The sequence below is a fragment of the Cucurbita maxima genome, unplaced genomic scaffold (genome assembly GCF_002738345.1).
Source record: "Cucurbita maxima cultivar Rimu unplaced genomic scaffold, Cmax_1.0 Cma_Scf00025, whole genome shotgun sequence".
NCBI classification, from domain to species: Eukaryota; Viridiplantae; Streptophyta; class Magnoliopsida; order Cucurbitales; family Cucurbitaceae; genus Cucurbita; species Cucurbita maxima.
In genome coordinates, this window is record NW_019272041.1 from 2,288,758 (window position 1) to 2,314,636 (window position 25,879).

Genomic DNA, 25,879 nt, shown 5'->3' on the forward strand with positions numbered 1-25,879 from the left:
AAAAAAAAAAAAAAAAAAAAAAAAAAAAAAAAAAAAAAGAAAAAAGAAAAGAAAAGAAGAGAACAAATGATTGCATGATAGTTACCTAAAAGTTTTCTTTTTTTGTTACTAATTCAATTCTTCACACATATTCTCCATACCCAAATCACTGAATAGGACAGGTAAAGAAAAGAAAAGAAAAAATCTCCTAATGTGTTAGTTACTAAAAAGTTTTCATTTTTTTTTGTTGCTAATTCAATTCTTCATACGTATCCTCCATGCCCAAATTATGTGATATTATAGGTAAAGTATGTCAACGAAAAGTTCGAAGTAGAATTGGAAAGGGACATCAATGAGAGATGGTTCGAATGGACTACGTAAAATTTTAAGTTCGATGCAAGCAAGATTAGGATGGTGTTATTTGTTGCATTCATTTTTGGGAGGCTTGTGATTCAAAATTTTGAGTGCTTTCATGTTGCAGCTCTAATATTTTGACACACTCATATCGAACACCTCTAAAATTGTTTCTAAATTACTGTTTATAATTGAAAGTTCACGCACAAACATATTCATGTAATTTTTTATAATACTTTCTATTACCCATGATTTTATGTATTTGTCCCCTACCCATCTTGATTTATGTCTCTTTCACAATTGTAGGTAGAAATGAAGGATCGTTTTTCTGGCAAGGCTCGGGTGGCTTTGGCAGAGGCTCCAAATGAGGCCCTTCCTCATAAATGCAGGCCTAATTTTGGTGCTGCATGGTTGGCTAAAGATAAATTCAAGGTGCACTAGCAATGGATCTCACCCATGATTGATTTTACTGCATAGATTTGAAGTCCTTAGATTATTCTGTTTACAAAGGACACAGATAAGGTATTCACCATCTTAACCAGTTTCTGTTTTATTTACTTCTAATACACTTCCTATGTTGTTCTTCGATTAGGTGAATGAAACATATGGCTGCTGGTACTCATCTGACATTTCCACAGTGAGCTTAGACTATGATGGCTTTTCCAGCTGTCAAGCTCAAGAACCTACAAAAGTTGAGATGATTAAAAGATACTATTTCCTGTAAGTTACTTTTTTACCAACTTTTTCCAATTGTGGCTTTGAATATGGAAGAGTTTGTTAATTTTGCAGGTAGTATTGACTTGCATTTCTTATATTTTTTCATCGTTTGCATGGAATTCTTAAGTCTTATAGGCAATATGTGTATTGCAGTCTGCCATTTTTGTCTTATCACGGTGTCATCTTGAATAGTTGGATGCAGTTGCATCTGTAAATATTTTTTTCTTTGCAAAAAAAAATCTACCAATACTGGTAAAGGAGCGAACAAGGGCTATGCTTGACCAGATAACGGGAAAGAATCTTCATTACTAGGCGGAGCTGGGCTCAAAAGATCTCTCAAGCTGACTTGCTAGAGAACCAAGATCAATCTCTATCATCTTTCGAAACAACATTAACCATTGAACTGGAAACCTTCTGCTTTGTTGCATCTTTTACTATGATTTTCTCCTTCATGCATACTGGTTTTTAACTAGTGCTAATTACCCATTTCTTCCACATTGAAATCTTGATACATAGAAACACCCTGAAATGTGAATTCTTGCTCCTGCCTGAAGGTATGATCCATTGTTTTGTCAAGTATTACATAATCCAATTGCTGACGATGTTTTGTCATTGTATAGTCAACTTAAAGATTACCAATGTATTAATTCCACTTATTTGTATCTCATAAAACATCTTAGAGCTCCTCAAAAAAGTTCCGAATAGTTTAGTAGCCGCTTGATCTGGTACTGAACTGCTTGATTCAATAATTGATTATCATCGTTCTACTGGTTTACAGGTGCACGAAACTATTGCTATCTTGGTATTCCAGCAAGGAAAGAACTATATTTTGGAGGTGGGATATGTTGGCTGGACTTATGACAGGTTTCTCGACTTCATTGATCACCATTACTGTCTTAAGGGTCCTACAACCACTGATACCTTGGATGCTTAGGTACTTCACAACAAGGTTTTTTATCCACCTGAATCGTGCTTGTTTTCTGGTAGCATACTTCTCCTTTGTAGGTTGGTTAATTATCCAGTATGGAAAAAGGCTTAGCCTTCCTGAGATTTTCAATATTCTAAAAAGTAGGCTATGGTCCTCAGATTGATCAAATGAAAGTTTGGATCATTGAGTTTCAACATTTGAAACAATAGAAAGTAAATGTAGCCTTTTTTTTGCAGTGGATCGGTACCAGATAACTGGTTTGTTAGAATCTATTAAATTTGGCTGTTTGTAGAAATATGTATGATGATATTAATGAGATAACGAGAAGAAGTGGACTTACATATGATTACAGAAGCTGTTCTCAAGTTTTCCGGACTTATCTGGGCTTGCTGTTATCGCTTCAAGGTACTTGTCTCTTTCTAAAATGGAAAACATGGCTAACTATTTCCACTATCTTGATTTTTTTTAGCCATTCTTCTTTATTTAGGAGCATAATTTATATTGTAACTTCGATTAAGGACCTAGTTCTGATTATAGGGATTTGTTTTCAAGTTCATGAGCTAGTATTAGCTTATAAATCGCATAATCCCAGGGAATGAAGTGTAAAGAAACAACATTTTCATACTTCACATGTACACCACATACACGCAAAGAGTGTTCGAGTGAAATTATGTGCATTTCGGTTATTTTTTTTAGTCAACTGTCTTGTCTTATTACATTTAGATGTTGAATGACATTGTATTCTAAGTAGGTAGTTAGTGTAACAGTCCTAACCTACCGTTAACAGATATTGTCCTCTTTGGGCTTTTCGCTTAAGGTTTTTAAAATGTGTCTGCTAAAAAAAGGTTTCCACACCCTTTTATAAGAAATGTTTCGTTTTCATCTCCAACTACCAACCAATGTGAGATTTCACAATCTACATCTCTTGGGGGCCCAATATCCTTGTTGGCACATTGATACCACTTGTAACAGCCAAGTTTACCGCTAGTCGATATTGTTTGTTTTGGCCTAATACAAATCGCCATCAACCTCACGATTTTAAAACGCGTTTGTTAGGGAGAGGTTTTCGCACTCTTATAAGGAATGTTTTGTTTTCCTCTCCATCCGATGTGAGATCTCACAAAAACTAATTGATTTGGTTTTGTTAGGTAGAAAACTAAACTGACTATCACCTCGCTCATCAAAACCATGCCTCTAATCCTTTTACTATTTACCCGACTTTTATTAATCACTCGGCCACAATTGAACTTTACCAACAAAGCCAGCAGTCTTTCTTTTCCAAAATCATGGCCTCACCCCATTTAGAAACTGTTATATTTGTAGAATGATTTATATCGAAGTATGGGACTCGAACAATGTCAGTCTTCATTTCAACATATGCCAAACAGAAAACATCGATCAAGAAAATACAACAGATTTTGAGCTTTACAGTATGCGAGCCGATTGAAACCAAATACACTCATCTGTCAGTACCTGTCCCTGGTTACTGAATATTTTGGACATTCATACATATATCTCAAGTAATACACAACCAATTAACAATCTGTTTGTGAACTTTCTGAGAGTTGCAGATAATTTGTGAACTCCCAAGACCAATAATGCAAATAATTGTTAGACCCTTTCTGAAGTTTTGGTTATGCCTTGACATAATTTGGGTGGAGGGTGTCTCAGTCCAATTAAGACAATAAAACTCTCACATTCTTCCAGTTTCTGAGAGAATCTTCTCAATCTCTTCAAGTAGGCATTCTTTTTCATCTGCTAAGTCCTCATTCTGCTTCTGAAGATCCTCTATCTGCTTAGTCTGCTCAGAATCCTTCCTGCATTCATTATCAAGAACTTGGTTCTTAGATCTTTGTAGTTAAGAAAAATGAAAAGCAAGAGATGAGAAATAAAGATATTTATGGTTAATACATCAGAAGTTCGTCTTCACCGAGTCTTGAAAAACCTAATTACAGCATACTTGACAGGAAAATAAAGATAAAACTTCATTCAAAATAAACGCTTTCAGCTAGGCATAAATATACATCTTTTAGTGTATGGATCTGAACTGTGCGGAGAAATGAAAAATTTTAAGTTAAACTACAAATTTAGTCCTTAAACTTTTAAATATGTCATGGACCTATGAACACAAAATTGAAAGCTTAGAGACCTATTAAACATTTTAAAAGTTAAACTTATTAGACATGAAATTGAAAGTTTAGAAACCTACGAGACACTTTTTAAAATTCATAAACTTTTATTAAAGAGAATTGTAATTTGACAAAATTCATATCATTTCAACGAACACGTTATTATCCTAAAACATAGAGATCCTTTTTGCGCCAAGAATATTGAATGCATGTTAATAAGATTAAAACACCTCTAATATTCTGTTGAATCCTAGTTAATATAATTGGTGCTGTTACCTATTCATAAAGGACAAATTGAGTTTTAGTGACCGCACTTCCTTCTCAAGATTGTCACACCGCTTCAGAACTGATTGCATATCTGATGGAATAGTTGGTGTCATGTTCCTCTCCTTCGCCTCTGCCATTCTGCAATTACCAGTATTTGAGAATTAGTTGAGAGTTCAAATTTTCACACAAATACGACACAAGCATAGAAAAGCTTGCTTCCATTCCCCAAAATGATTACTAAACTAAATTTGCATCAAATCAATTACTAGAATTGAATTCTTGCAGTCATAGTTTATGCATATTGAGAGATATACTTCTATCATCACAAGCATGAGCAAATTTGTTGTTCTAGTTTCATAATAATACCCAAATATGTGCATCATTTTGCCTAATTACCCTAACAATATTAATCACCAGCAGAAAGCCAGCAACAGAGATCTTTTACATACTTTCGTGATCGCTCCACCCGGCGTTTCTTTGTGGGATCTCCTTTGTCCACTGCGAGAATTTTATTGGTAAGCAAAATAATTTGGCTCCATTACTAATCGTTTATGACTTCAGATTAGCAACTATATAATTAGAGTAATAAAGGTTAAACACCAAGATTTTTGCAAGTTAGTTGAACCTAAGAAGGTGCTTGTACTATGGTGGCCTCTAGATGATCCTAAATAGAAGTGTACATCACTCATAGCAAAATAGATTTAATTTAAAGTGATTCATTAGGACTCATTTGTTCATCGTATAACAGGAAATGCATAGATAGGTGTCATGATAATATTCTTAGTATCATTCTAATTTGGTTGGATGTCCTGAAGGGACGGAAATAATAGGCATATATCATTGTAGTTTAAAATATAAGTACTCACCTGAAGCAGCTGATGTTACGGACCCGGAACGAATTACACTCCTCTGCAATCAATGCCAACATAGACAGCAAAAGAAGGTTATTCTGACTATAAGCCTGTAGGGAAAACAGCTTAATTTGTAAAGGCTTCTACCATGCGGGAAAAAAGCGCACCTTTCTATCATCTTTTAAGTTGTCTATTATTCTTTCTCTGAAGTCTGCTGTCCCACTGGATGAAACTTGAAGTACATGAAGGCAAAGAAAGAAAAAAAAAACACTTGTTAACTGAAATAATAGAAACAAATGAAAATGTATATCTAGTGTTGGACAATGCTAACTGTAACGGCTCATGCCCACCACTAACAAATATTTTCCTCTTCTAGCTCTTTTTTGGGCTTCTCCTCAAAGTTTTTTAAAACATGTCTCCTAAGGAGAGGTTTCTACACCTTTATAAAAATGCTTCGTTCTCCTTCCTAACCAATGTTGAATCTACCTGACAGACTGAGAAACTCTACTTTATACAGCCTCTACAAACGCTGCCTACAGTCTTGTTCATGCAAGGGGAGAAGATGATAATTGATGGATCTGTAAGTAAAACCTGAACTTAGGAAATTTTCGATTCACGTTTCAAATGTACATAGCTCCACTAGTTTTGAAGGATTTTTCTGAAGACAACCACAAATGGAGCAATGAATGATTATATGGCTATCAAAGGTGTTGACATTCAGAAATCAAGAACCTTCCTAACCACTGACACGAGCTAGAAAAAATCTAAAATCATCGCTAAATATGCATCCATGGACAAGGCCAACGAGGTTAGAATTGAAATCAATGACGAAAGAATAACACAACATTTATCATTGAACAGATTGGCTACCTTTAGATCGTGATGATCCATTTTCTACGCTCTGATTGCCTGCAACTTGTTTCCTTGAGCTTGCACCGTTGCTATGAGTTAGAGTTGAGTTGCTAAGACCACCACACGCCTCAAAACCGGATGAAACTACTGCAGCAGCAGCAGAAGATTCACTTTGAGAAGGTTCTTGAGAAACTCTACCTGACTGAATGGGATTTACAGGATATACGAAAGCATCGAAACCGAGCTCTGCTGATCCCTCAACCGTCTGTAAAATTCTATTATCCACGACTTGAACAGTGGAAAATTCCTCGAGACTGTTCGGTATTTGATGTACATAACTGTCACTGCTTCGATCGAAACTAAGGTTGCCAAAATGTGCATTTGAACTATCCTCCGGTGCCACTTTTTCAATCTGGTTATTTAGTTTCTTCCGTTCTAATGTGCCCTTTAGCATGTTTACAACAGAAGAAATTTTATCTACATCATACATGTTTGGTGCATTGAACATTGATGCCGATGAATTGGATGTGGATACAAATGTAACAGGCTGGTTTGGAATCTCACAAGTAGAAGGGTCAATGAAACTCTGTGAATTTGTGATATCTAGTTTCATCGCGTTGGCTCCATGCCCTGACAAGTCATGCATGGACTCTATGCCGAATGAGCTTTGATTGCTTTGCATTGCAGCATACCTCCTCCTTGATACCCATTAATAAATAAAGCATTGAAAAACAGACGAGTATAAGTTCATCCACATAATTGACACTTTACAATAGAGATGACAGAAGATTATAGAAAATGAATAAGCATCGCTCTGTTAAAGTTTTCAGTATCATCATGGTGGAAGATTAATCCGCGTAGAATGATTACCTTAGCTCAGATGATCGACTTCTTGTCATAGGTTGAGAACTATGGAACCATGCCTGTACAAAATAGTGAGATATTAAAAGGTTGTGATGGTTTATTAGCTTAAGTTTTGAAGAGAGGAACAAACCTTAGCAAGATAGAGGTTACTACCTTGCACTTCACCTTCAACAACATCCCTGGAAGTTCAAAATGACAAACGTATAGATCTTCCAACAGACAAAAGAGGGATGCCAAAGCTTTTATGTTTCTTTCATCTTTTAAAATGTAAGCTAATATTGACATGCTCAACAAAGTTGAGGTACAAGCGAACTCCATTTAGAGAACAATATTATTACCAATAGCACAAGAGCTGTGGCTTAAAAAATTGAAGAGCAAACCTGAAAGTTTGTTGATTATCTCCTGCGACATCATCAGCCACGGAGGCACTTTGTGGATACAATATATCATTGCTTATTCTCTTTTGATGTTTTGCCACATACTGAGGACTAGACAGTTCAACAGTCTCAGAGGCAATTCTGCAAAATAATAATAGTAATAACAAACATTAAATAAGAAGGTGGAAGTACTGATAATATTTGAATACATAGTTTACACGGTAATGAAGGCCAAATCTCTAAGCAAAGACACTCTTTTAAAACTTTAACCCCACATCGGTGGGGGAGTAAAACAAAGCATCCTTTATAAGGGTGTAGAAGTCTCTCCCTAGAAAATGCATTTTAAAAACTTTAAAGGGAAGTCTGGAAGGGAAAGCCCAAAGAGGACAATATTTGTTAGGGGTGGGTTTGGGCCGTTACAAATGGTACATTAGAGTCAGACACCGGATGATGTGCCAGCAAGGAGGCTGAGTCCTGAAGGGGGTGGACACGAGGGGGTGTGCCAGCAAGAACGATAGACCCCGAAGGGGGTGGATTTGGGGATCCCACATCAATTGGGGAAGGAACAAGTGCAAGGACGCTGGGCCCAAAGGGGGATGGATTGTGAGATCCCACATCGGTTGGGGAGGAGAACAAAACATTATTTATAAGGGTGTGGAAACCTCTCCCTAGTAGACGCGTTTTAAAAAACTTGAGGGGAAGCCTAGAAGGGAAAACCCAAAGAGGACAATATTTGCTAGCGGTGGGTTTCGGCCGTTACATTAACGGTGCAAAATTGTCATCATAATTTGACATAAAATTACACTAGAAAAATGAAAAAGCTGTACAGAGCCGTGAGTGTGTATGTGTAACCTCCTAGTATTCAAAGAGAAAACATTTGACATCAGTAAACAAAATTAGCATATTTCTTCCATTTTCCATTTTCAAATCAAACAAGAAATATTCAACAAATTTCGCTTGGAAAGATATCACAATCTCAAACGACCAAAGTCCTAATAAGCAATTGGAGAATCTCAAGAAACCGCAATAAACATGCTAACCTTCTCGATGCCTGTCGAGTGCGATAAGCCAGGCCTGATGAGTTGTTAACATTCTGTAAGAAGAAATAGATCAACAAAGTTATTCAACCAAGTTACAAGAATATGAACGATTTAACTCGATTCGAGAAAAAAAAGTCCATCAAGCCTCCATAAAACAATAATCTGCCCAGATTTTGTCTACGTTATATCAGATGCATTTTCATTACACTAGGAAGTATGAACATGAAGTTACATCAAGAATCAATTATCCAATAGCTCATTTTGGTTTTTCTGATACATGAAACATCACAAATATGATCTTGGAAATCAAGAGTTTGGTCATTCATGCCCACTAGAGTATCTGATATTGTCTAATTCCTTAAGAAACGCAAAAAAGTGTAGGTGTTGAAAGATCTTCATCAGAGCTTAGAATATCAGCAAAATAGGGATAAAAATCAAACAAGTGGTTGTAAACAGAGAAGTCCCATTTTGATGACAAATCTTTTCTGGTAAGAAAAATTCAGCTATGGGTTATAAATTTCTCGTGGCACGTTTACGGTCACGTTATTGCTGCGGACCGTTCCATTTTCGGGATCCACCATGGATCTTGACTTCAAAATACTAGTGAACACCATAAAACATCCAGGGGATTAACCAAAATCTTATCATTTCCATTGCCAGTCAATTGAACCCAGTAAAGCTTGATGAACCTAACTATAATTTCAGCAGTTCTTGAACAAATTTATGCTTTATGCTTTATTTTATCCACAAGTAAAACAAAGCCAAAAAGGTAATAGAGCTTCTTGCCTCTCCATTTGTTAACCAGCTTTTGAAGAGTTCCTCACTATCTGTACGAAAGCTCTGAGAAAAATTCTTAAATCCCATCATCTCCATGGTTGGTGTTGACATTCCGATTGAGTTTTCCACCCAAGATTTAAGAAATAGCTCCTCACTTGCGTTTCTATACAACTCTGAAACAGCCCTTCCTTCCATCTTTATGATGATACTTGCTCCAATGTTTGGATCATTTCGAGACAGAAAGATGCCTAAATTCGACACATAATGCTAAAAAAACAATCATATGCAGAGGCTATCCTTTGAAATTCCCAATTTCCACAAGAATCAAAACTCTCAATTAGAGATAGGCTACTCTGTTTTCTGTTGAAAACTCCAAAACTTCTCTCAAAATCTTGTACATAATTTAAGAAATCATGATTCCCACCAAGATGTTTCGAACTCTTTCTATCCAGAAGAATATCAGTACTTGAAACTTGAAATCAAAGATCACAAACTCAAAAAGGACCAGAAATTATGATTGAACAGATCTCCATAACAGTGATAAGGAAATAAAACTTCTCTAAGCCTGTCAAACCACAACCATTGACCGTCCAAGCAATATCAAAACCAGCTAGGACGTAAGAACTTTAGAACTAACAACAAACGTAATCAAAAAGTGTGTATTCGGCGATGCTGCAAAAGGATATATTATTGCTCATTCAAAATTCTCCAGCAAATTGTAGGCACAGAGATATGATTTAAAAAGAATTGAGGCATCTATTAATATAGGTTTTGTTGAGGATTCCAATGTCATAATCTGTCGTTTTACATATATTATAACATGAAATTTCTTCCTGATTGGGCGCAGTTGTGATTGAAAAGCTATATCCAATTTTTAAGCCCTAGATTAAACAAGCAGAGTGGACTTATTCAATCAATACAATAAAATAAGCAAAAAGTATGATGAAAAAATTGAGAAACCTTACGAGATAGAGCCAGATCGTGATGGCGACGTGAAAATGACCAATAGCAAGTGTCTCTATGAAGCCGTTGGAATGGCGCTTTCATGATATTGCGTACGCTGCTGGAGAAGGCCTTTTGAGGGCCAGAAACAAGCCGACCTGTTCGATCAACGAACGAATTATGCGGTTTCTGATTCGGATTCTTCACATCATCCTTCGATTGAGGTTTAGTTGCTGAATTGTTTATAGAAAATTTCAACATCAGCCTTCTGCTCCTCAGATTGGGAGTTGCTGGATGAAAGAAATCTTCGTCTTCAACGGTTGTGTAAACAGTTGATGAGTTGAAGCATGGCGGCAATAGAAACTTCGAATAAAAACGGCTAAAAATTATATATTTTAAAAAAATATTCTTTCAAAATTACTATTCAAATAAAACTTCACGATGAAAAATTGACTTGTGATGATTGACGAATTTATTTTTCACTCACTAGTAGTTTTGAAAATTAAAAAAAAATTTAATAATATTACAATTATCTTCTTATGCAAATAATTATTGAATGGTTGATAAATAAAACATTTTAAAAAAATATATTTTTTTTTTAACGACAACCCAACAAAAAATAGGATAAAATATCTCTTAACTCAACCCAACAATTGAACGGTAAAAAAAAGTCTCTTAACCCAACCCCCAACAACCTGAACCGTAAAAAAAAAAATCTCTTAACCCAACCCTCAACAACAACAACATGAACGGTAAAAAAAAATCTCTTAACCCAACCCAAGAACAGATCACATGAAAAAATCTATCAATTTTATTTCAATAATACCTTTAAACTGGTAATACTCTGAGACTTTAAAAGGTTTACCTTAAATTTTGGATGGAAAATCTTAACCGCATTTCTTCCAACAATATCTTTAAACTTTAAAAAAATTAAAAAATACTCGGAAGTTTAAAAAATATTCAAAAATACATTTACCTATCAATCTTATTAGATATAAACCTCGAAAGTCATAAATTTATTAGATATCTTTTAAAGTTACAAAATAGAGTAAACCATGGGACCCTAAGTCAAACTATAAAATGGAAGTCCTGAATCAAATTCAATAAGAAATTCAGTTTATTGACACTAAACAGTTCAGTTTGGGATGGAGAAGAAATTAATCAAACAAAGCTATGAAATATACTCATGACAATTTTTCTTTTCTCAGACTGCTCATTTGAAAATGTCATGGACAAAAAAGGAGTCCGAATTCCCTGACCTCTAACTTCTAGTAAGTAGAGACGTTTCGCTCAAAAACGATACTCGAAAAGCTATGTAGCACATCATCGAGTTTCGATTTTCCACTTACCATGACTTTGCTGAAGTAAGATTCTACAAGTGAATCATTTAAATCAAAAGCCTAGAGAACGGTTCATCGAAACACTCGAAACTAGTATATCTCGTCATCGGGGACGTCTGGTGTCAAGAATTTTCTGGGATCTTTACTAATTTCTTCATAATTTAACGTTGCCTTCACTCTTTCTGGCAGTTGCATGAGAGGTATAATGGTGTCTTTGTCGATCACTCCATCGATCAATCCATATTCTACAGCCTCTATGGGCGACATATAACGATCCCGATCGATATCTTTTTGGACCTTCTCAAATGGATGGCCAGTGTAGTTGGAGATAATTCTGATTACGTTGTTCTTGTTATGCATGATTTCACGTGCTTGAATTTCGACATCTATTGCTTGGCCACTCGCCCCTCCAAGAGGTTGATGAACCATAATACGTGCATTAGGCATTGCGAAACGCTTTCCTTTAGTGCCACCGCCGAGGATTATGGAAGCTGTTGAGGCTGCAATGCCCAGTGCAATTGTGGAGACATCAGCTCTCACAAGCTGTAAGACGTCGATGATAGCCATTGTAGCACTAATCAAAACAACATTAGTAGAAAGAAATCAGTCGGTTAATGAACAGCAACCAAACAACAAATATTAACCTAAATTCCCAGCAGTCACATTGAAAGCTGAACGTCCTCCCAGCCTAAATACCCAAGACAGAATAAGGAAAACAGAAATATATATTAAAAAGCCTATTCAGTTGATATCTCGAGCATGTAATTGAATAATGTCAAGAGAATTCGTATACTTATAAAGATGACACTACCACTTCTAAAATCTTAAGTCCTGGGAGACAAGGAAAAAAAAAAACTACTTTCTGCCCTTAGTCTAATTTAGGAGATAACTAGTTTTGTAACAGCTGAAGCCCACCGCTAGCAGATATTGTCCTCTTTCGGATTTCTCTTTCGGGAGAGGTATCCACACCCTTATAAAGAATACTTCGTTCTCCTCCCCAACCGATATGGGATCTCACAATCCACCCCCCTTCGGGGCCCAACATCCTTGTTGACACTCGTTCCCTTCTCCAACCGATGTGGGACCCCCAATCCACCCCCTTTGGGGCCCAGTGTCCTTGCTGACACACCGCCTTGTGTCCACCCCTCTTTAGAGCCCATCGTCATTGCATGCACATCGCCCGATGTTTGGCTCTAATACCATTTGTAATAGTCCAAGCCCACTACTAGTAGATACTGTTCTCTTTGGGCTTCCCCTCAAAGTTTTAAAATGCGTCTACTAGGGAGAGGTTTCCACACCCTTATATAGAATGCTTCGTTCTCCTCCTCCCCAATCGACGTGGGATCTCTCACCTTAGAGTCAAATGTTGTATAAACTCTATTCTCCATTGCTAGTACAAAAGAGAGGTAATCAGCGATTGGTTGAAAGAAGACACCGCAAACTTGGGATATATGTGGATTAGTACGAAGTTGGAAGGTGTGTTTCTTAATCAAAATGAGGATAAATCGATGTGGAACTTAAAACATAACCTTTGCTGACAAATGAACTGGACCCAGGCAGAGTACATAGTTTCTTCTGCTGACGCCTCTCATGAGCATCCTTACGTAGTTACACACCAATATACATTTTGAAAAACGATGGTTTGGTGGTGATTGAAGGTTTACCATATTAAAATTAGTTGTGAATCAAAGATGCGGAGAAAAGATCATGAAAAGGTTATTTGTAAGCCACATAAATATAAACTAAGTTACTCTAAGATTTCCCAAGGTACAAAAAGACCCTGCAAATCATGGAAACAAGAATAAACCAGAAATTAAATAAACAATCAGGGAGATATGTATGTCTTCCCATAGTTTGTTGATCTTCCCATTCATGTTGAAAAGTAGAGTAGACGAATACATTCATCTCTAGACACAGACCCAAGCACATCAATATTTCCCCAGTGGTGGCCCAAGAGGCATATCCCCTCACCAAAGAAAGGAAAAATCTCAAGGAGGCAAAATTTCTCCATTGAAGTTTGAAAAGGACTATTCAGTTCTGATTCCAATGCATAAACTAGTTGTAAGTGATTGGTTGCATCATTATATGCATACACACACACACATATTAATTGATTTCAGGATAAATCTGTACTCGTGTAGCACCGAGTTTTATCTAGCTCAAAGTAAAACTTGATACAATTAGAACAATAATAGCATATGGATGTTTTGAAACCGCACAATTCCGAACGGTGTGTTAAGATGCTTAAACTCTCCTACTTCTCAACTCTTTTTCACAACTCCTAGCAAGTCATTCAAAATGTCCACAAAGGAAAAGGGAGAGACGGATGATAGAAGCATCACGGCCATACTTTAGTAATTAGGGAAACTTTGGTATAGTCAAACTTCCACCACCTCTACACTTTATCATCAGCCACTAAATGTCATAGGGAAAGAACAAGAAACCTGAATGTTTAATTGTTGAAAAGGAATTCTGATCTTGCCAGCGTGCTTACTCTCTTAGGAAGAGTGTTAGCCCTTTTCCCAAAAGAGTATGATTTGGGAAATTGGTCCTTATAGGAAATGGGGTTCCTTCACATGCAAATCTTTTGTGCAATATATTGCTATATAAAGCCATGGAAAAGTTCATCATTCGAATCCAAATCACAAGTGTTTGGACTTTTGTAAGCCATGGCCCAAAGGAAGAACAAAGTCTTTTACTTTCCAAATAAGAGAAAATAGGGTTTATCCAACCTGCCTTCTCTACTGATCAGCTGGAGAGCGAAAGATTTGCAAGGAAACAAGCCAAATATCTCAAAACTTCCCACAAAATTTGTCCTTACTAAGATTTAGATGGCTGCTTTTCATCTTTTGAATGAGGATCAACCATACTTCAGCATTCGAAATAGAGAAGATATTTGGAAAATGTGGCTAAGACGAGACGGATCGAGCCAGGCGTTTGCCCAAAATTAATGACTCCGACCATTGCCATTCTTCAAGAAAACAATATGATCAAAGAAATCTTTTGTTTTACCAATATCAATTCTAGGATCTAAGTTTCTCCAAAGGTTGCCAATCCGAATTTGACTCTTGATTAAGCCTCTTCTAAGGGCGTTCTTTTCACATAAGAATATGAACATAGCACATCCACTTTGAGAGGAGAACGGTGTTTCTAGTTCTCACATTACCAACAACCAAGCCACCTAAGAAATAAGAGGACCAGCTCAGTTCCATGTAACAAGGAAAACTAACTCCCAAACAATCGGTTCTTGCTTATTTCAAATTATTTTCATCATTCAGAAGCATTTCTAATGATAACTCACTCTACATTACACGAGTATTGCTATATATTATGAATATTCTTGTTCGAAATGCAGAATAAAAATGAACCTGAATCTCATATTCCACATCTTCACCAACTACACTGTACAAAAAATCATACCTCAGAGAGCCGCCGGAGGAATTAATGAAGAGTCTGATATCCTTAGAAGAATCCTGAGCATCCAAGAGCAAGAGCTGGCTGATAATGGCATCGGCCAAAAAGTCATCAATGTTGTTCCCCAAGAAAACGATCCTCTCTCTGAGAAGCAGTCCCATGGCATCAGTCTCGGCGCCACTCCGGGCGGAATCCGGCGTCTGTGGAGTCGTCATAAGGACGGAGCAGGGCGGAGCTAGGGCTCTCAAGGGTTTAAGAGCGGTTGCTTTGAGGACTGATGAAGACGAAGGAAATGAGAGGCTGGATTTGCGTTTGGGATAGAAAACTGAAGATTTTCCATGAAAATTCGGATGGCCGAGAGAGGAGGCGTGAGGAACAAGAGTAGAACACCGTGAAAGAAGCTCCATGGATTTACAGCACTGCTCTGCTTCAACTCTAAAACCAAGACGAAGCGGAGAGATGATAACTTTCGGGAATTTTGTTGGGTGAAAAAAAAAAAAAAAAAAAAACACTAAATTAATAAAAATATTTTTAACTTTCGAATTTTCCATAATAGTTCTTAAAAAATACTTTTTATGTTTTAAAAATATAACTGAAATTTCAAATTTCCATTAATATATTTATTAAAAACCCATAAAAAAAATATTGAATATTATATTATATTTTAATTTATGAAATATTATTGAATTTATTATAATGTTTTACATTTTTTAGTTGAGATTTTCAATTAAAAATTTATTTGAAACAATTTTTTTAAGGAATATCGAGAGAATTTCCACTTCAATTCGTATAAAAATAAATGAAAATTTTCACAATAATAAAAATTAAAATAGGAGTCTAGACGAGAACTATTCGTAGAATAAATGTTAATTTTAGAAGTATTATTAAAAAAAAAATCATAATTTAAAATTACTTTCTATAATTATACAAATATTTTTACATTATATTAAAATTAATATTATATTATCGTGTATGCAATAAAATAAGATAAAATATTTTTAAAAAAAAATAGATTAATATTTACTATAATAAATATGGTATACAAATAACTTAAAATAATAAAATAATTTTTGCTTACCCAGCAAGCTTTGGGTATCGTCTAACAAAAGAAACACGTTCATTTAAATGGAAACCGCGCTGTCACCCATATTCGTCACAGCGCCGTTACCCCAGCAAACGCGCACACATTTTGACTCCCACGAAATTACATTACAACTTCAAAGTTGCTCTCTTTTTTTTTTTTTTTTTTTGAGAATTATTGTAAGTTGCAATTAAATTTCTCACAATAAAATATTCCAACTCAATGTTTGATTTCACGTCAGCGTTCTCGCTAGCATACTGTTCCGTGTATATCTTTGATACTATTTGTAACAGCTCAAGCCCACTGTTAGCAGATATTGTATTACATATGTCGTCAACCTCACAGTTTTAAAATGTGTATATTATAGAGAGATTTTCACACCTTTATAAGTAATGTTTTGTTTCCCTTTCCAACCAAACGTGGGATCTCACAATTTTAGTCGTTATTTATCACATGATATCAGTTTACACAATAAATCCCTTGACTTACCTTATGGGTAACCTACACGCTCGTGTTGCACAATAATTTTATTTTTTAATATTTTTCTTAAAAGTAGGGTGTTATAAAATATTTTAAAATTTAAAAATATTATTGAAAAAACTCGGTAGTTTAATAATAATAAATAATAATAATAATAATAAAATAAGAAAAGGTAATGCTTGTTTTTGTCTGAGAATTCTCCTACATATTTCCCCTTTCTATAACCATTTGGTTTAAACATGACGCTGACGTGTAATGATTTGATTGGAAAGCCCCAATATTTTTTATTTTGAAAAATAAAATGAAAACCCGATTGGACTCGACTATATAAATTCAGCTTTCTCGTTTTGGCACTTTGTATTTTTCATTTGCGTGTCCAAAACAGTTACAAAAATGGCACAGAAGAAATCGCCATTGCTATTCCGCCTGAAGAAGTCCGCGATAAAACTCACTGCGTTCCTCCGCCTCTGCGTCTCTCGTCGACAAAATTCCCGACGGCTGCGATCATTCGGTTCCGACGATCGGACGGTAGGGCTACGGAGTTTCCTAGAAGATGAGAGAATAGTTGAGAATCGTTCCGTCAGAAAGCTTGAGCGTGCTTCGAGTTCAAGCTATGTAAATTTTGAAGACGATGTCGATAAGCGATCTCAGATTTTTATCGATAAATTTCTCCGTCAATTGAGGTTAGAACGACAAATTTCTTTGCAATTAAGATACTGTAGAATCAATAGCTCTGAAACGGAATCTGAAGAGAAATCGCCGCCGTATCCGTCGATTCGATGAACGAATTTCTGTGTTGTTAAGTAATGTAATGAAGTTCGGAGGATTCGATTGAAGAGAAACCGGAGAAATTCGGAGGAGACAGCGGATTTCGGTAAAATTGATTTGTTGTTTGCGTTTCCTTCTTGTGGAAGTTTCTTGTCAATTCATCGCTTCAGAAGACTGTTGATTACAGATTTGTATTTGTTTGAGGAAATTGTTACTGTGTAGAATTAATATTTTTCTTCTCATCATCTGCGAGTAATGTCAAATTCTTGATGGATTGAGTTTCTCTGTTTTATTGGATTATCAGTAAAACTTTATGAACAAATTGAGCATCATAATTATTTTTTTCCAGGATATAATAATAATAATAGTTCTTCGTGTTTTTTAATTTAGTCTCCATCTTATGATAATTTTATTAGTTTATTATATTTTACATTTTTCAATTGTATCTTCTTCTTACGAATAGTCAAAGTTTACTTGTACTAAATTTTCATGCCATTATATTCATATAATTCATAAATAATAATAACTTAAACTCGATATTAAGTTTCTCAAAAAAAATTTAACGAAAATTAGTTCTAATGTCATATTTCTTTGAATTTTGATAAATTAAAAGTATATGAAGTATGCAAAAGTTGCTATATTTTTCAAGCTGAAATTATGTATTTTTAAGGTGCATTTTAATGAATTTTAATTTATTGACAAGTTTTTTGTGGTGAGAAAACTTAGTTTTTTTTTTCTTTTCGTGATCTTATTTATTAAATTTTAAAGGTTTTATTAGATGATTTGATTTGTAAAATTATCATCGCCCAATTACAATATTAAAAAATATAATAATAATTAATTTAAGTATAATTTAATAGATAAGATATCAATTATTATTTTGAAGGTAGATCGTTCGATTCACGTAAATGTAATTGTTGTACCTTATAAGACACAAGGATATAGTATTATTTCAAAATTTTAAAAAGTTAAAATAAAATTTATTATTTTTATTTAAAAAGAAGTTATTAGTATTAGTTTTTAATGATTAAAATTATTGAAAAATAACCCAACAAAACTAAAATATAATTAAACCATAACAAGGCGCATTGGGCCTTGTCGATCAAAGATCATGGGCTTTCGTAATTTCTATGATGGGCCTTCTTGGACTAAAGCCGGGTTGGTCGACTTTGTGGGTCGGGTTGGTCGGATCGGATGAGACTTTTCTTTAGAACTAATTTAATTATTTATGTTTTTTAATTCATTAATTTTTTTTTATTAAGTAGGATTTTATTTATTTTCGAACAGTTTATGGCTCAATTTAATAGTTAAAAATCATTTTTAAAATTTTTTGGAAAATAAATAATAAAAAATAATTTATAAAACAATTCGAGTAGGTTCGATTTAAAATAATTTATATATATAATTGTATTGTAAGTAAATTATTTTATTTTAAATTAACAATAAATTCGAGTGAACTTATTTTTCAATTATTACATTATATTGTGACTTGGTTTTTCTATGGTTTTAATAGAAAAATTAATAAAGGGTTGTTTTAAAGCAATTTCAAGAATTAAAATAACATATATTTTTAAGTCATTAATAAGTTTTTTAATTCATACATATTTTAAAAAGTTTAAAAATATTTAATCTTTTATATCTAATATTGTTTTTTTTTTTTGTTAGAACATTGGGGAATTAAAAAAATGTTAAATATATTAATGATTTATTATTAGCCAAATTTAAAATTTAAAATTTAAGAAGGCATTAAAGAGAGGATTGAAACTATAATTTAATGATTTTTTTTCCCAACTTTGCCAAGATGGGGATGTGGACACGTGTCGAGATCGTAAGGTCGGATGGGAATATCCAATGCTTAGAGATCATCGAAATAATAAATAAATAATTGGACCCACGAAGGGTAGCGTAATAGCTAATCGGGAGGAATATGCCGAGGTCCACCGTATGGGGCCCACTGTGTTCGACGATTTATGCTTTTTTTTTTAATTTAATTTTTATTTTTCTAAGATAAATTACTCGGCGATTTTTTTTCTGCTCCTCTTTCTTCGCTCGTCTATTTATACGCTCCACACTCATCTTTCTTCCTAGTTAGTGTTTCGTAACCGTGATCGAGCTTCGAGCGTGTAGGAACAAAGAAGAATTGCCATGGGTTTGAAGGTATGTTCCTTCTCTTATTGTTCTGCTCCAATCTGAAGTTTATTTTGCTTATTAGCTTCGATTTTTTTCGCTCTCTCTCTCTTCCTGGACATTTCTTGTTCGATCAGTAGTTGATTTTTTTGTTTTTGTTTTGTGTACGTGATTCGATGTTGAACGATTATGCTTTAAGTTTTGCTTGCTGATCTTGACATTGAATTGAGGAATGGCTACAGATCACTGCATATTTTCTGTTTGGTGTCATAGTCCCGCATTGCCAGTATAATTGATTGGTTAGCGTTCGTTGCTTTCTGTTTAATTTATCTTTTCGGATCTGTTTTTTGAGTCGATTACGTAATCCTCTCGAAGTATGAACGATATCTGATGGTTTCCAGATCACCGGCCGTGAAAATCTACTTAAACATAGGTGTGAAAGCTCAGGGACTAAACTTTAGACATGATGTTTCTCCTTGCCTACTTATAGGATAGGCCGTGAAAATCTACTTAAGTATAGACGGGGAATTTTTATAAGTATGAACGATATCTGGTGGTTTCCAGATTGATAGGTATTTCTCCTTGCATACTTATGGGATAAATATTGTACTACTTCCTTCTCTCTCTGTTCATTGTTCTCCGTGGCTTAATTTGCATGGCCGTACTTTGACGCTGGCGGCCTTAATCACGTCAGGTTGAAACTTAAATCCGAGGTTGGAAATGACATCACGGTCGTTTCCATCTCCGTCATTTCTCATTTTTCCGAGAAATGTGAAATGAAAAGGCAAAAGTGGTCTTCCAACGAGAATATTCCACTCAACGACTTTCAGTAATTGGCGAATTCGATCGAGTATCACGGAGACTGTAGTAAAGTAATTTCGCAGTTATTAAAATGCTGACTCGATTTTATCCCAAATTGATAAATTGATTGCTTGAAGTTGTGCAAGAACTCTGATTAGCCTAACAGGACCCTAGATGTTAGAGCAGTAGGTGCAGAGAATTGTAAGAACAAATGGTATCTTTGTGGCGTTCGTTCTATGGAGTATGAATCTAAATGCATGTAGTCTGTGCCACAATTTGATGAGGCTTAGTTCTGCAGGAAGAATTTGAAGAGTATGCTGAAAAGGCAAAGACCTTGTCGGAGAACACAAGCAATGAAAACAAACTCATTCTCTATGGACTATACAAGCAAGCCACTGTTGGAGCCGTGAACACTAGTCAGTTCTTTCTTCCACTCGAATGCAATTTCTGTAGAAACGCTGTGTGTAGTTGGAATTATGTGATCAAGCCCTCCACTTAAACCGTTTATTGCAATTATGACTGATTTGTAGGCCGCCCTGGAGTGTTCAACCAGAGGGACAGAGCCAAATGGGATGCCTGGAAGGCCGTTGAAGGTAATGTTTTAGTATGTTTATATAGAACATTTTTGCTAGTTTTTCTATAGGCGGCAAACCTTTACTATTCAGTTGGGGGGGAGCTTGCTTGTGAAATTAAGAATTTACCAGAATTGAGCTTTGATCGAAGAGACTGAAATAATTTTGCAGCAAAATCCAAGGATGATGCAATGAGCGACTATATCACCAAGGTGAAACAGTTGCAAGAGTCAGCTGCAGCTAACTGATGAGTTTCTTTAATTATCTGTATGGACAATGATGCTCAAATAATTCTTGTTTAAGTTCAGTACCTTAATCGTATGTATCTAAATTCTGCGTCAATGAACCATTTGTTAGTATTATTCTTTCAGAGTTTGCCAATGCATCCATCTTCTCAACCCTTTAACCAAATTCAGATATCTGATGTCCTTAAAAGCAGGACAGTGCGAACTTGAGTCTTTGTCCTTTCGAACGTCAAATTTGTAATAATTTAGCTATTGAACCTAATACCAATTTAGTTTTACACTTCAAAATTTCTAACAATTTGATCATTGCCTTGAAAAATCTCATCAAATTTTGTGGATTCTTCTCTAATTAAAGATCCCAAAATCTTTTGGGTTTAATGATAAAGGTTGGTTATATTTCTTTATGTTATTTGTACCCGTTACTCGTTTATGGACGAGTGCTCTTGGTAGTTGGTTTGGCCCTGAACCTAGGTGCTTTGACTTCGTTTTTTCAGGAAATTCATGCTGCCGAAGATCCTGCAGTTCTTGTGGAATTGCCACATATGAGTATTATTTTTTATTGAGTATTATTTTGTAGGAAATAGTATATTTGTTTACTGTCATTTGATTGAAAAAGCTAAGACAAGGGCCGGACTTATAAGCCCTATTCTTGATCAAAATTCTCTTTTAACTTATACTTGATTGGAGGACGAAAGTGTGAAGAACTTTATGTTTTAGTTTGGTTTAAGATCGATGAAAATAATATTCTACCTGAGCAATTCATTTATTTTTAATTGAACTCGTTTACTATATTTTTAACCCTTTTGAGCTTATTCATAACAACAAATACACATTTACACCAACAAATACACAAAGCCACAGAGGTAGAAAAGGATCAAACAGAACTCTCCTAATCACATGAAATAAACAAGAAACTTCAAACACTATTGGCCACACCAAGGAAAAAATTTCTGATTTTCAGCCTACTTGGCCTTAATTTCGTACCCTTTTTCACATCTTTTCCAATTAACTTTTTGTCAACACATCTGCTTCTTTCAGGTGGCCAAGGAGCAGCATGATCAGGTATATCCAGTAAATCCTCCTTCCTTGCGTTCTTCTTCTTCTCTAGCAACTAAATTCTCTCTGATTCAGGTACAGCCATGACTGAAGAATACAACTTCAGACTCATTTCGTCCATCGTGTCGCCGAGTTTATCGCACTCGTAAACATTCCAAGCATCACAGCCCGTAAAGTTTCCCGACTTTCGATCAATGGTAAGAAAATAATTACAGCAGAACCTATTGTTCCCCATGCTATTGCTATTACAGCCCAAAGTGTGAAATATTTCTTGTTAAACTCTCCTGCACAATAGAGAAACACACAAAGTAATCCACCATTATTTTCTTAGTGTTCTTCAATAGTATGAACAAGATGAAAGGAAATTACCTATTGGAAGAGATAAAAGAGGCCATAGTATAACAATTACTATGGTAAATCCAACGCCCCATTTCACTATCCATGCTTTTGCTTTCATCAATTTTTCCTCCTTGTACTCTTCTGATGGGATTTCACCGTTGTCCTTTTCAACAGTTGAAATCTTCCTAGTGGTCTCCCAGTCATAGTTTTGAGGTGATAACAGGCTAGATATGGCGTGAATAATCCCTCCTGAAAGTATAGAGACAAGATTCCCAGCAAGCATAGGTGCATTTCTACCTGTAGTATTCAAGTTAACCTCGCCATACTCGATCTTCGTGACCGAGATCCATGTTATGACTCCAAGAACACAGCCGATGGTCGTTCCAAGAATTGCTCCGTTGGAATTCGCTTTAGTCCACAGAAGCATAAAGGCTATTGGAATAACTGCTGAACCAATGAACACTCCCATAGCTAGATACATCCATCCCAATGAAACTCCAGCCTTGTTAAGAACTATTGCCAGCAGCCCCATGAAACATCCAAACACTAGAATAACAGCTCTTGATACTTTTAGGATGCTCTTTCCACTAGCATTAGGATTCACGTACGTTCGGTAGATATCGTACGTGCACAAGGACGATACACTTATTAACTCGGATGAACCAGCAGAAGTTACAGCCCTGTTGATAGTTAGTTTAGCGAGATTAGCTTTCGGTTTCCCGATCGTATTTGTTTGCTTGAATTGAATCTTTCTTCTTCTTAACTTACATAAAAAGCATGACAAGGAGAAGAACAGATCCTCCTTTTCCCATCAAAGCTATAGCAGTGGCAGGGGGCACAAGTCCTCGGCTAGCCTCATCTGTAGTTATTGGTAGATCAAGGGCAAGTGCGCCTAAACCAAGTGAAGTTGCTAAAGAGAATGGAACTGCAAACCAGACCAAACCTCCCACCAAATATCCCTTGTGAGTTGATGATGGCCTTGCAGCTATTGCACTCATCCAATATCCCTGAAATTTACAACATTTAGGATCCACCTCAGATCAAGTAGACAAAAGTGATTACTTAAGTTGAAACTCGATGGAGATAACTAAACATCGTTCTACGAAAATCTCACATTGTCAACAAAAACAGTACCGAAGTTGCCTACAATATTAATAATCCCGAAAACAAGCCCTCCTGAGCTCAACAATGTTGCATAAGAGCCTTTGAAGTTCCCAGAAACAGGGCCACAAGATTGGCCATCGTGGGAAATTGGTTCCTGGCACATTCTAGCTTTGCTAGCCACTTCCATCAAATGATCATATACAACACTGGGGCTGCCGAGCTGGCTGCTCGACGTATAAACGAGGAACACGAATATGACCAGAATAACATGAACTGCAACAAAAAAGAAACCATACCAACATCAACAAGAAGTTAATATTAGGGAGCCTTGACTAGAAAGGAATACCTATTACAGAATGGATATAGCTAGCCAAGAAAGTGGCTTTTAATCCTCCAGCCAGTGTGTATACGATAACTCCGAGCGGTATAAGAAAGCTTGCAGCAAAAATGTTCACTCCGGTGAGTGCATTGACCACCGCTGAACCGCCAAGAAGCAACATGGCTGTTACTAGGATGTTTGTCATGAAGCAGAAAACAAGGAAGACTATATGTGCAGGAGTTCCCCAACTGATAGATACCACACAGAAACATAGCCAAATAAGAGGCATGGCCAAAGGAGCAGAACAAAAACTTGTAGAACAACATGTAGATGGAACTTCCTAACTTACCGAGCTCTTACAATTTCACAAACTGTGTGAGCATTTGGGGCCTTCCTTTTGATCTCTATAGCCATTATTCCAAATAGAAGAACCTGAATCATTTGTCAATGCACTCATTTATCCACTAACACACTCACTGTACCTGTAACACCTGTAACGGCCTAAGTCCACTGCTAATAGATATCGTCCTCTTTAGGTTTTCCCTTCCGAGCTTCCCCTCAAGGTTTTAAAACGCATCTACTAGGAAGAGGTTTCCACACCCTTATAAGGAATGCTTCGTTCCCCTCCCAGCGTCCTTGCTGGCACACCGCCCGGTATCTGACTTTGATACCATTTGTAATAGCCAAAGCCCACCGCTAGTAGATGTTGTCCATTTCAACCCATTACGTATCGCCGCCAGCCTCGCGGTTTTAAAACGCGTCTACTATAGAGAGGATCTAGCCCTACTCCAACCAGTGACTAGTTGAAAGATAAAACTCAAAGAGCACAATATTTGCTAACGATGAACTTGGGCTATTACAACACCATAGTCGTCACTTGAAGTTGACTGATAGTTGTTTTGTTGTTATTGATCATCCTAACTTTTTTTCTTAATTCTTAGTGAAAACCAAATATAGAAATGATCAGAATAGCAAACTTAGCCCCTAATATTCTCCTAACTTCGACTAATAAGCTATAAGCTAAAAACTTGGGGATGAACTTGCCTGAATGGTAGCCCCACTAGCATACCAGAATGGTCCACTAACTCCATACTCCCAAGCAACATTGGAGCTCTGTAAAATGGTGGCAGCCCATGTCCACTTCATAAACAAACAAACCATTCATATCAGCCAAACCAAGCCAACCACATACACAAACCACAAACATAAGAATCTGCCAAAGTTACCTGAGACACAATCACACTAGCAATTAGCCCCGTCTTCACACTCCTGCCTGCTGTGTTGAACCATTCTGATGTCTTCTTACTCCCTATGTATCGATTCTCCAGCCATACCTGCACCACCCCGTTGTCAACAATTTAGTCTCTGAACTTTCGTTTATAACAATTTAGTTCATTTCGTAAGTAATTACTTCTTAGATGAACAAGGAGTAACAATCAGGGCTCAAAGAAGAGGAGGGCAAGAATTGGAGTGGAAAGTGAGGAAGCTAACCAAGAAAGATGTGAAGACAGCGAAAAAAGCTCCAAAGCCAAGAATAACAGAATAGCCAATGCCCTGATCAAGAACAGCCTGGCCGTTGAAGAAGCTGCTCTGCCGCACACAGCCGGCAGCCGTCGCTTGGTAGTACTTGTCGGCGAAGTCAAATGGTGGGCACTTAGGCACAGAAGCAGCCATGGTTATTGAACCAATGGAATAGCTTGATAGCTACCGCTAGTTAATGGCTTTAAACTCTTCAGCAGCTAAAGTGGACTTCAGTGAAGTTGACTTGCCAGACCTGTGAAAGAGAAGGCAAAGAAATGAGAAAAGTCTTTGAACAATGTACTGTTCACAATTTGAAATATCTTTTTTGTTCGTACGAGCTACGAGTTCAAAAGTTCGAATCTCTAGTCCCTATGAGTTTAAATCACAAACTCGAAACTGAAGAACCCGAACTCGAAGTTTGGCCCTTTCTTCTCCTTCTTCTTCTTCTTCTTCTTCTTATGTAATTTGCTACTAAGAACTGTTTTTGAGTTGAAATCTTTGATGCAGATACTTATGGACAACTTGCAAGATGCAGCTCAGTCAAACAGGGCAGGAATCTTTTGGAGGTGGGCCAATTGGTATCTTTCTTGATGACATCAATTGAATATTATAAGAGGTAATTTTGCGTCTGAATG

The 25,879-nt window shown here is 36.1% G+C and overlaps 5 protein-coding genes across 7 annotated transcripts in view; 2 read left to right on the forward strand and 3 right to left on the reverse strand.

Moving 5' to 3' along the window:
- Positions 1–2,431, forward strand: part of LOC111498274 — a 6,255-nt gene extending 3,824 nt beyond the window's left edge. Inside the window, exons 3-5 of the mRNA XM_023149383.1 lie at positions 640–765; positions 926–1,053; positions 1,829–2,431. Of these exons, the coding sequence (XP_023005151.1) occupies positions 640–765; positions 926–1,053; positions 1,829–2,141 (567 nt within the window). The 3' untranslated portion in view covers positions 2,142–2,431. The remainder of the gene's footprint in view (positions 1–639; positions 766–925; positions 1,054–1,828) is intronic.
- An 891-nt stretch (positions 2,432–3,322) lies between these two features.
- Positions 3,323–10,070, reverse strand: LOC111498273. Of its 2 annotated transcripts, XM_023149380.1 has the most exons (11): positions 9,145–10,064; positions 8,359–8,411; positions 7,322–7,459; positions 7,072–7,120; positions 6,948–7,000; positions 6,096–6,775; positions 5,393–5,457; positions 5,241–5,283; positions 4,824–4,872; positions 4,384–4,512; positions 3,323–3,795 (listed from the first exon to the last, which is right to left on the reverse strand). In XM_023149380.1, the coding sequence occupies exons 1-11, from the start codon at positions 9,328–9,330 to the stop codon at positions 3,672–3,674; spliced, it is 1,569 nt and encodes a 522-aa protein (XP_023005148.1). In that variant the 5' UTR covers positions 9,331–10,064; the 3' UTR covers positions 3,323–3,671. The 2 variants fall into 2 exon arrangements, with proteins under 2 accessions (XP_023005148.1, XP_023005149.1); XM_023149381.1 differs by lacking the exons at positions 3,323–3,795; positions 4,824–4,872 and having other exon boundaries at positions 4,398–4,512; positions 9,145–10,070.
- A 1,106-nt stretch (positions 10,071–11,176) lies between these two features.
- Positions 11,177–15,311, reverse strand: LOC111498275 (ATP-dependent Clp protease proteolytic subunit 4, chloroplastic-like). The gene is made up of 2 exons (XM_023149384.1): positions 14,838–15,311; positions 11,177–11,991 (listed from the first exon to the last, which is right to left on the reverse strand). Exons 1-2 carry the CDS (start codon positions 15,236–15,238, stop codon positions 11,508–11,510), a joined length of 885 nt encoding a protein of 294 aa, XP_023005152.1. The 5' UTR covers positions 15,239–15,311; the 3' UTR covers positions 11,177–11,507.
- Positions 15,312–19,178: 3,867 nt separating this feature from the next.
- Positions 19,179–21,106, forward strand: LOC111498704 (acyl-CoA-binding domain-containing protein 1-like). Of its 2 annotated transcripts, XR_002720851.1 has the most exons (5): positions 19,179–19,317; positions 20,387–20,504; positions 20,619–20,681; positions 20,832–21,016; positions 21,077–21,106. XR_002720851.1 is itself a non-coding variant. In XM_023150043.1 (4 exons), exons 1-4 carry the CDS (start codon positions 19,306–19,308, stop codon positions 20,906–20,908), a joined length of 270 nt encoding a protein of 89 aa, XP_023005811.1. In that variant the 5' UTR covers positions 19,179–19,305; the 3' UTR covers positions 20,909–21,066. The 2 variants fall into 2 exon arrangements, 1 of the variants encoding a protein (XP_023005811.1); XM_023150043.1 differs by lacking the exon at positions 21,077–21,106 and having other exon boundaries at positions 20,832–21,066.
- Positions 21,107–21,649: 543 nt separating this feature from the next.
- On the reverse strand, positions 21,650–25,521 carry LOC111498699 (urea-proton symporter DUR3). The gene is given in 10 exon segments (XM_023150037.1): positions 21,650–22,100; positions 22,103–22,245; positions 22,331–22,980; positions 23,069–23,307; positions 23,415–23,677; positions 23,751–23,971; positions 24,073–24,155; positions 24,768–24,863; positions 24,950–25,057; positions 25,215–25,521. Coding segments are annotated over 10 exon segments (2,265 nt in total). The 5' UTR covers positions 25,398–25,521; the 3' UTR covers positions 21,650–21,821.
- Between the last annotated feature and the right edge of the window lie 358 nt (positions 25,522–25,879).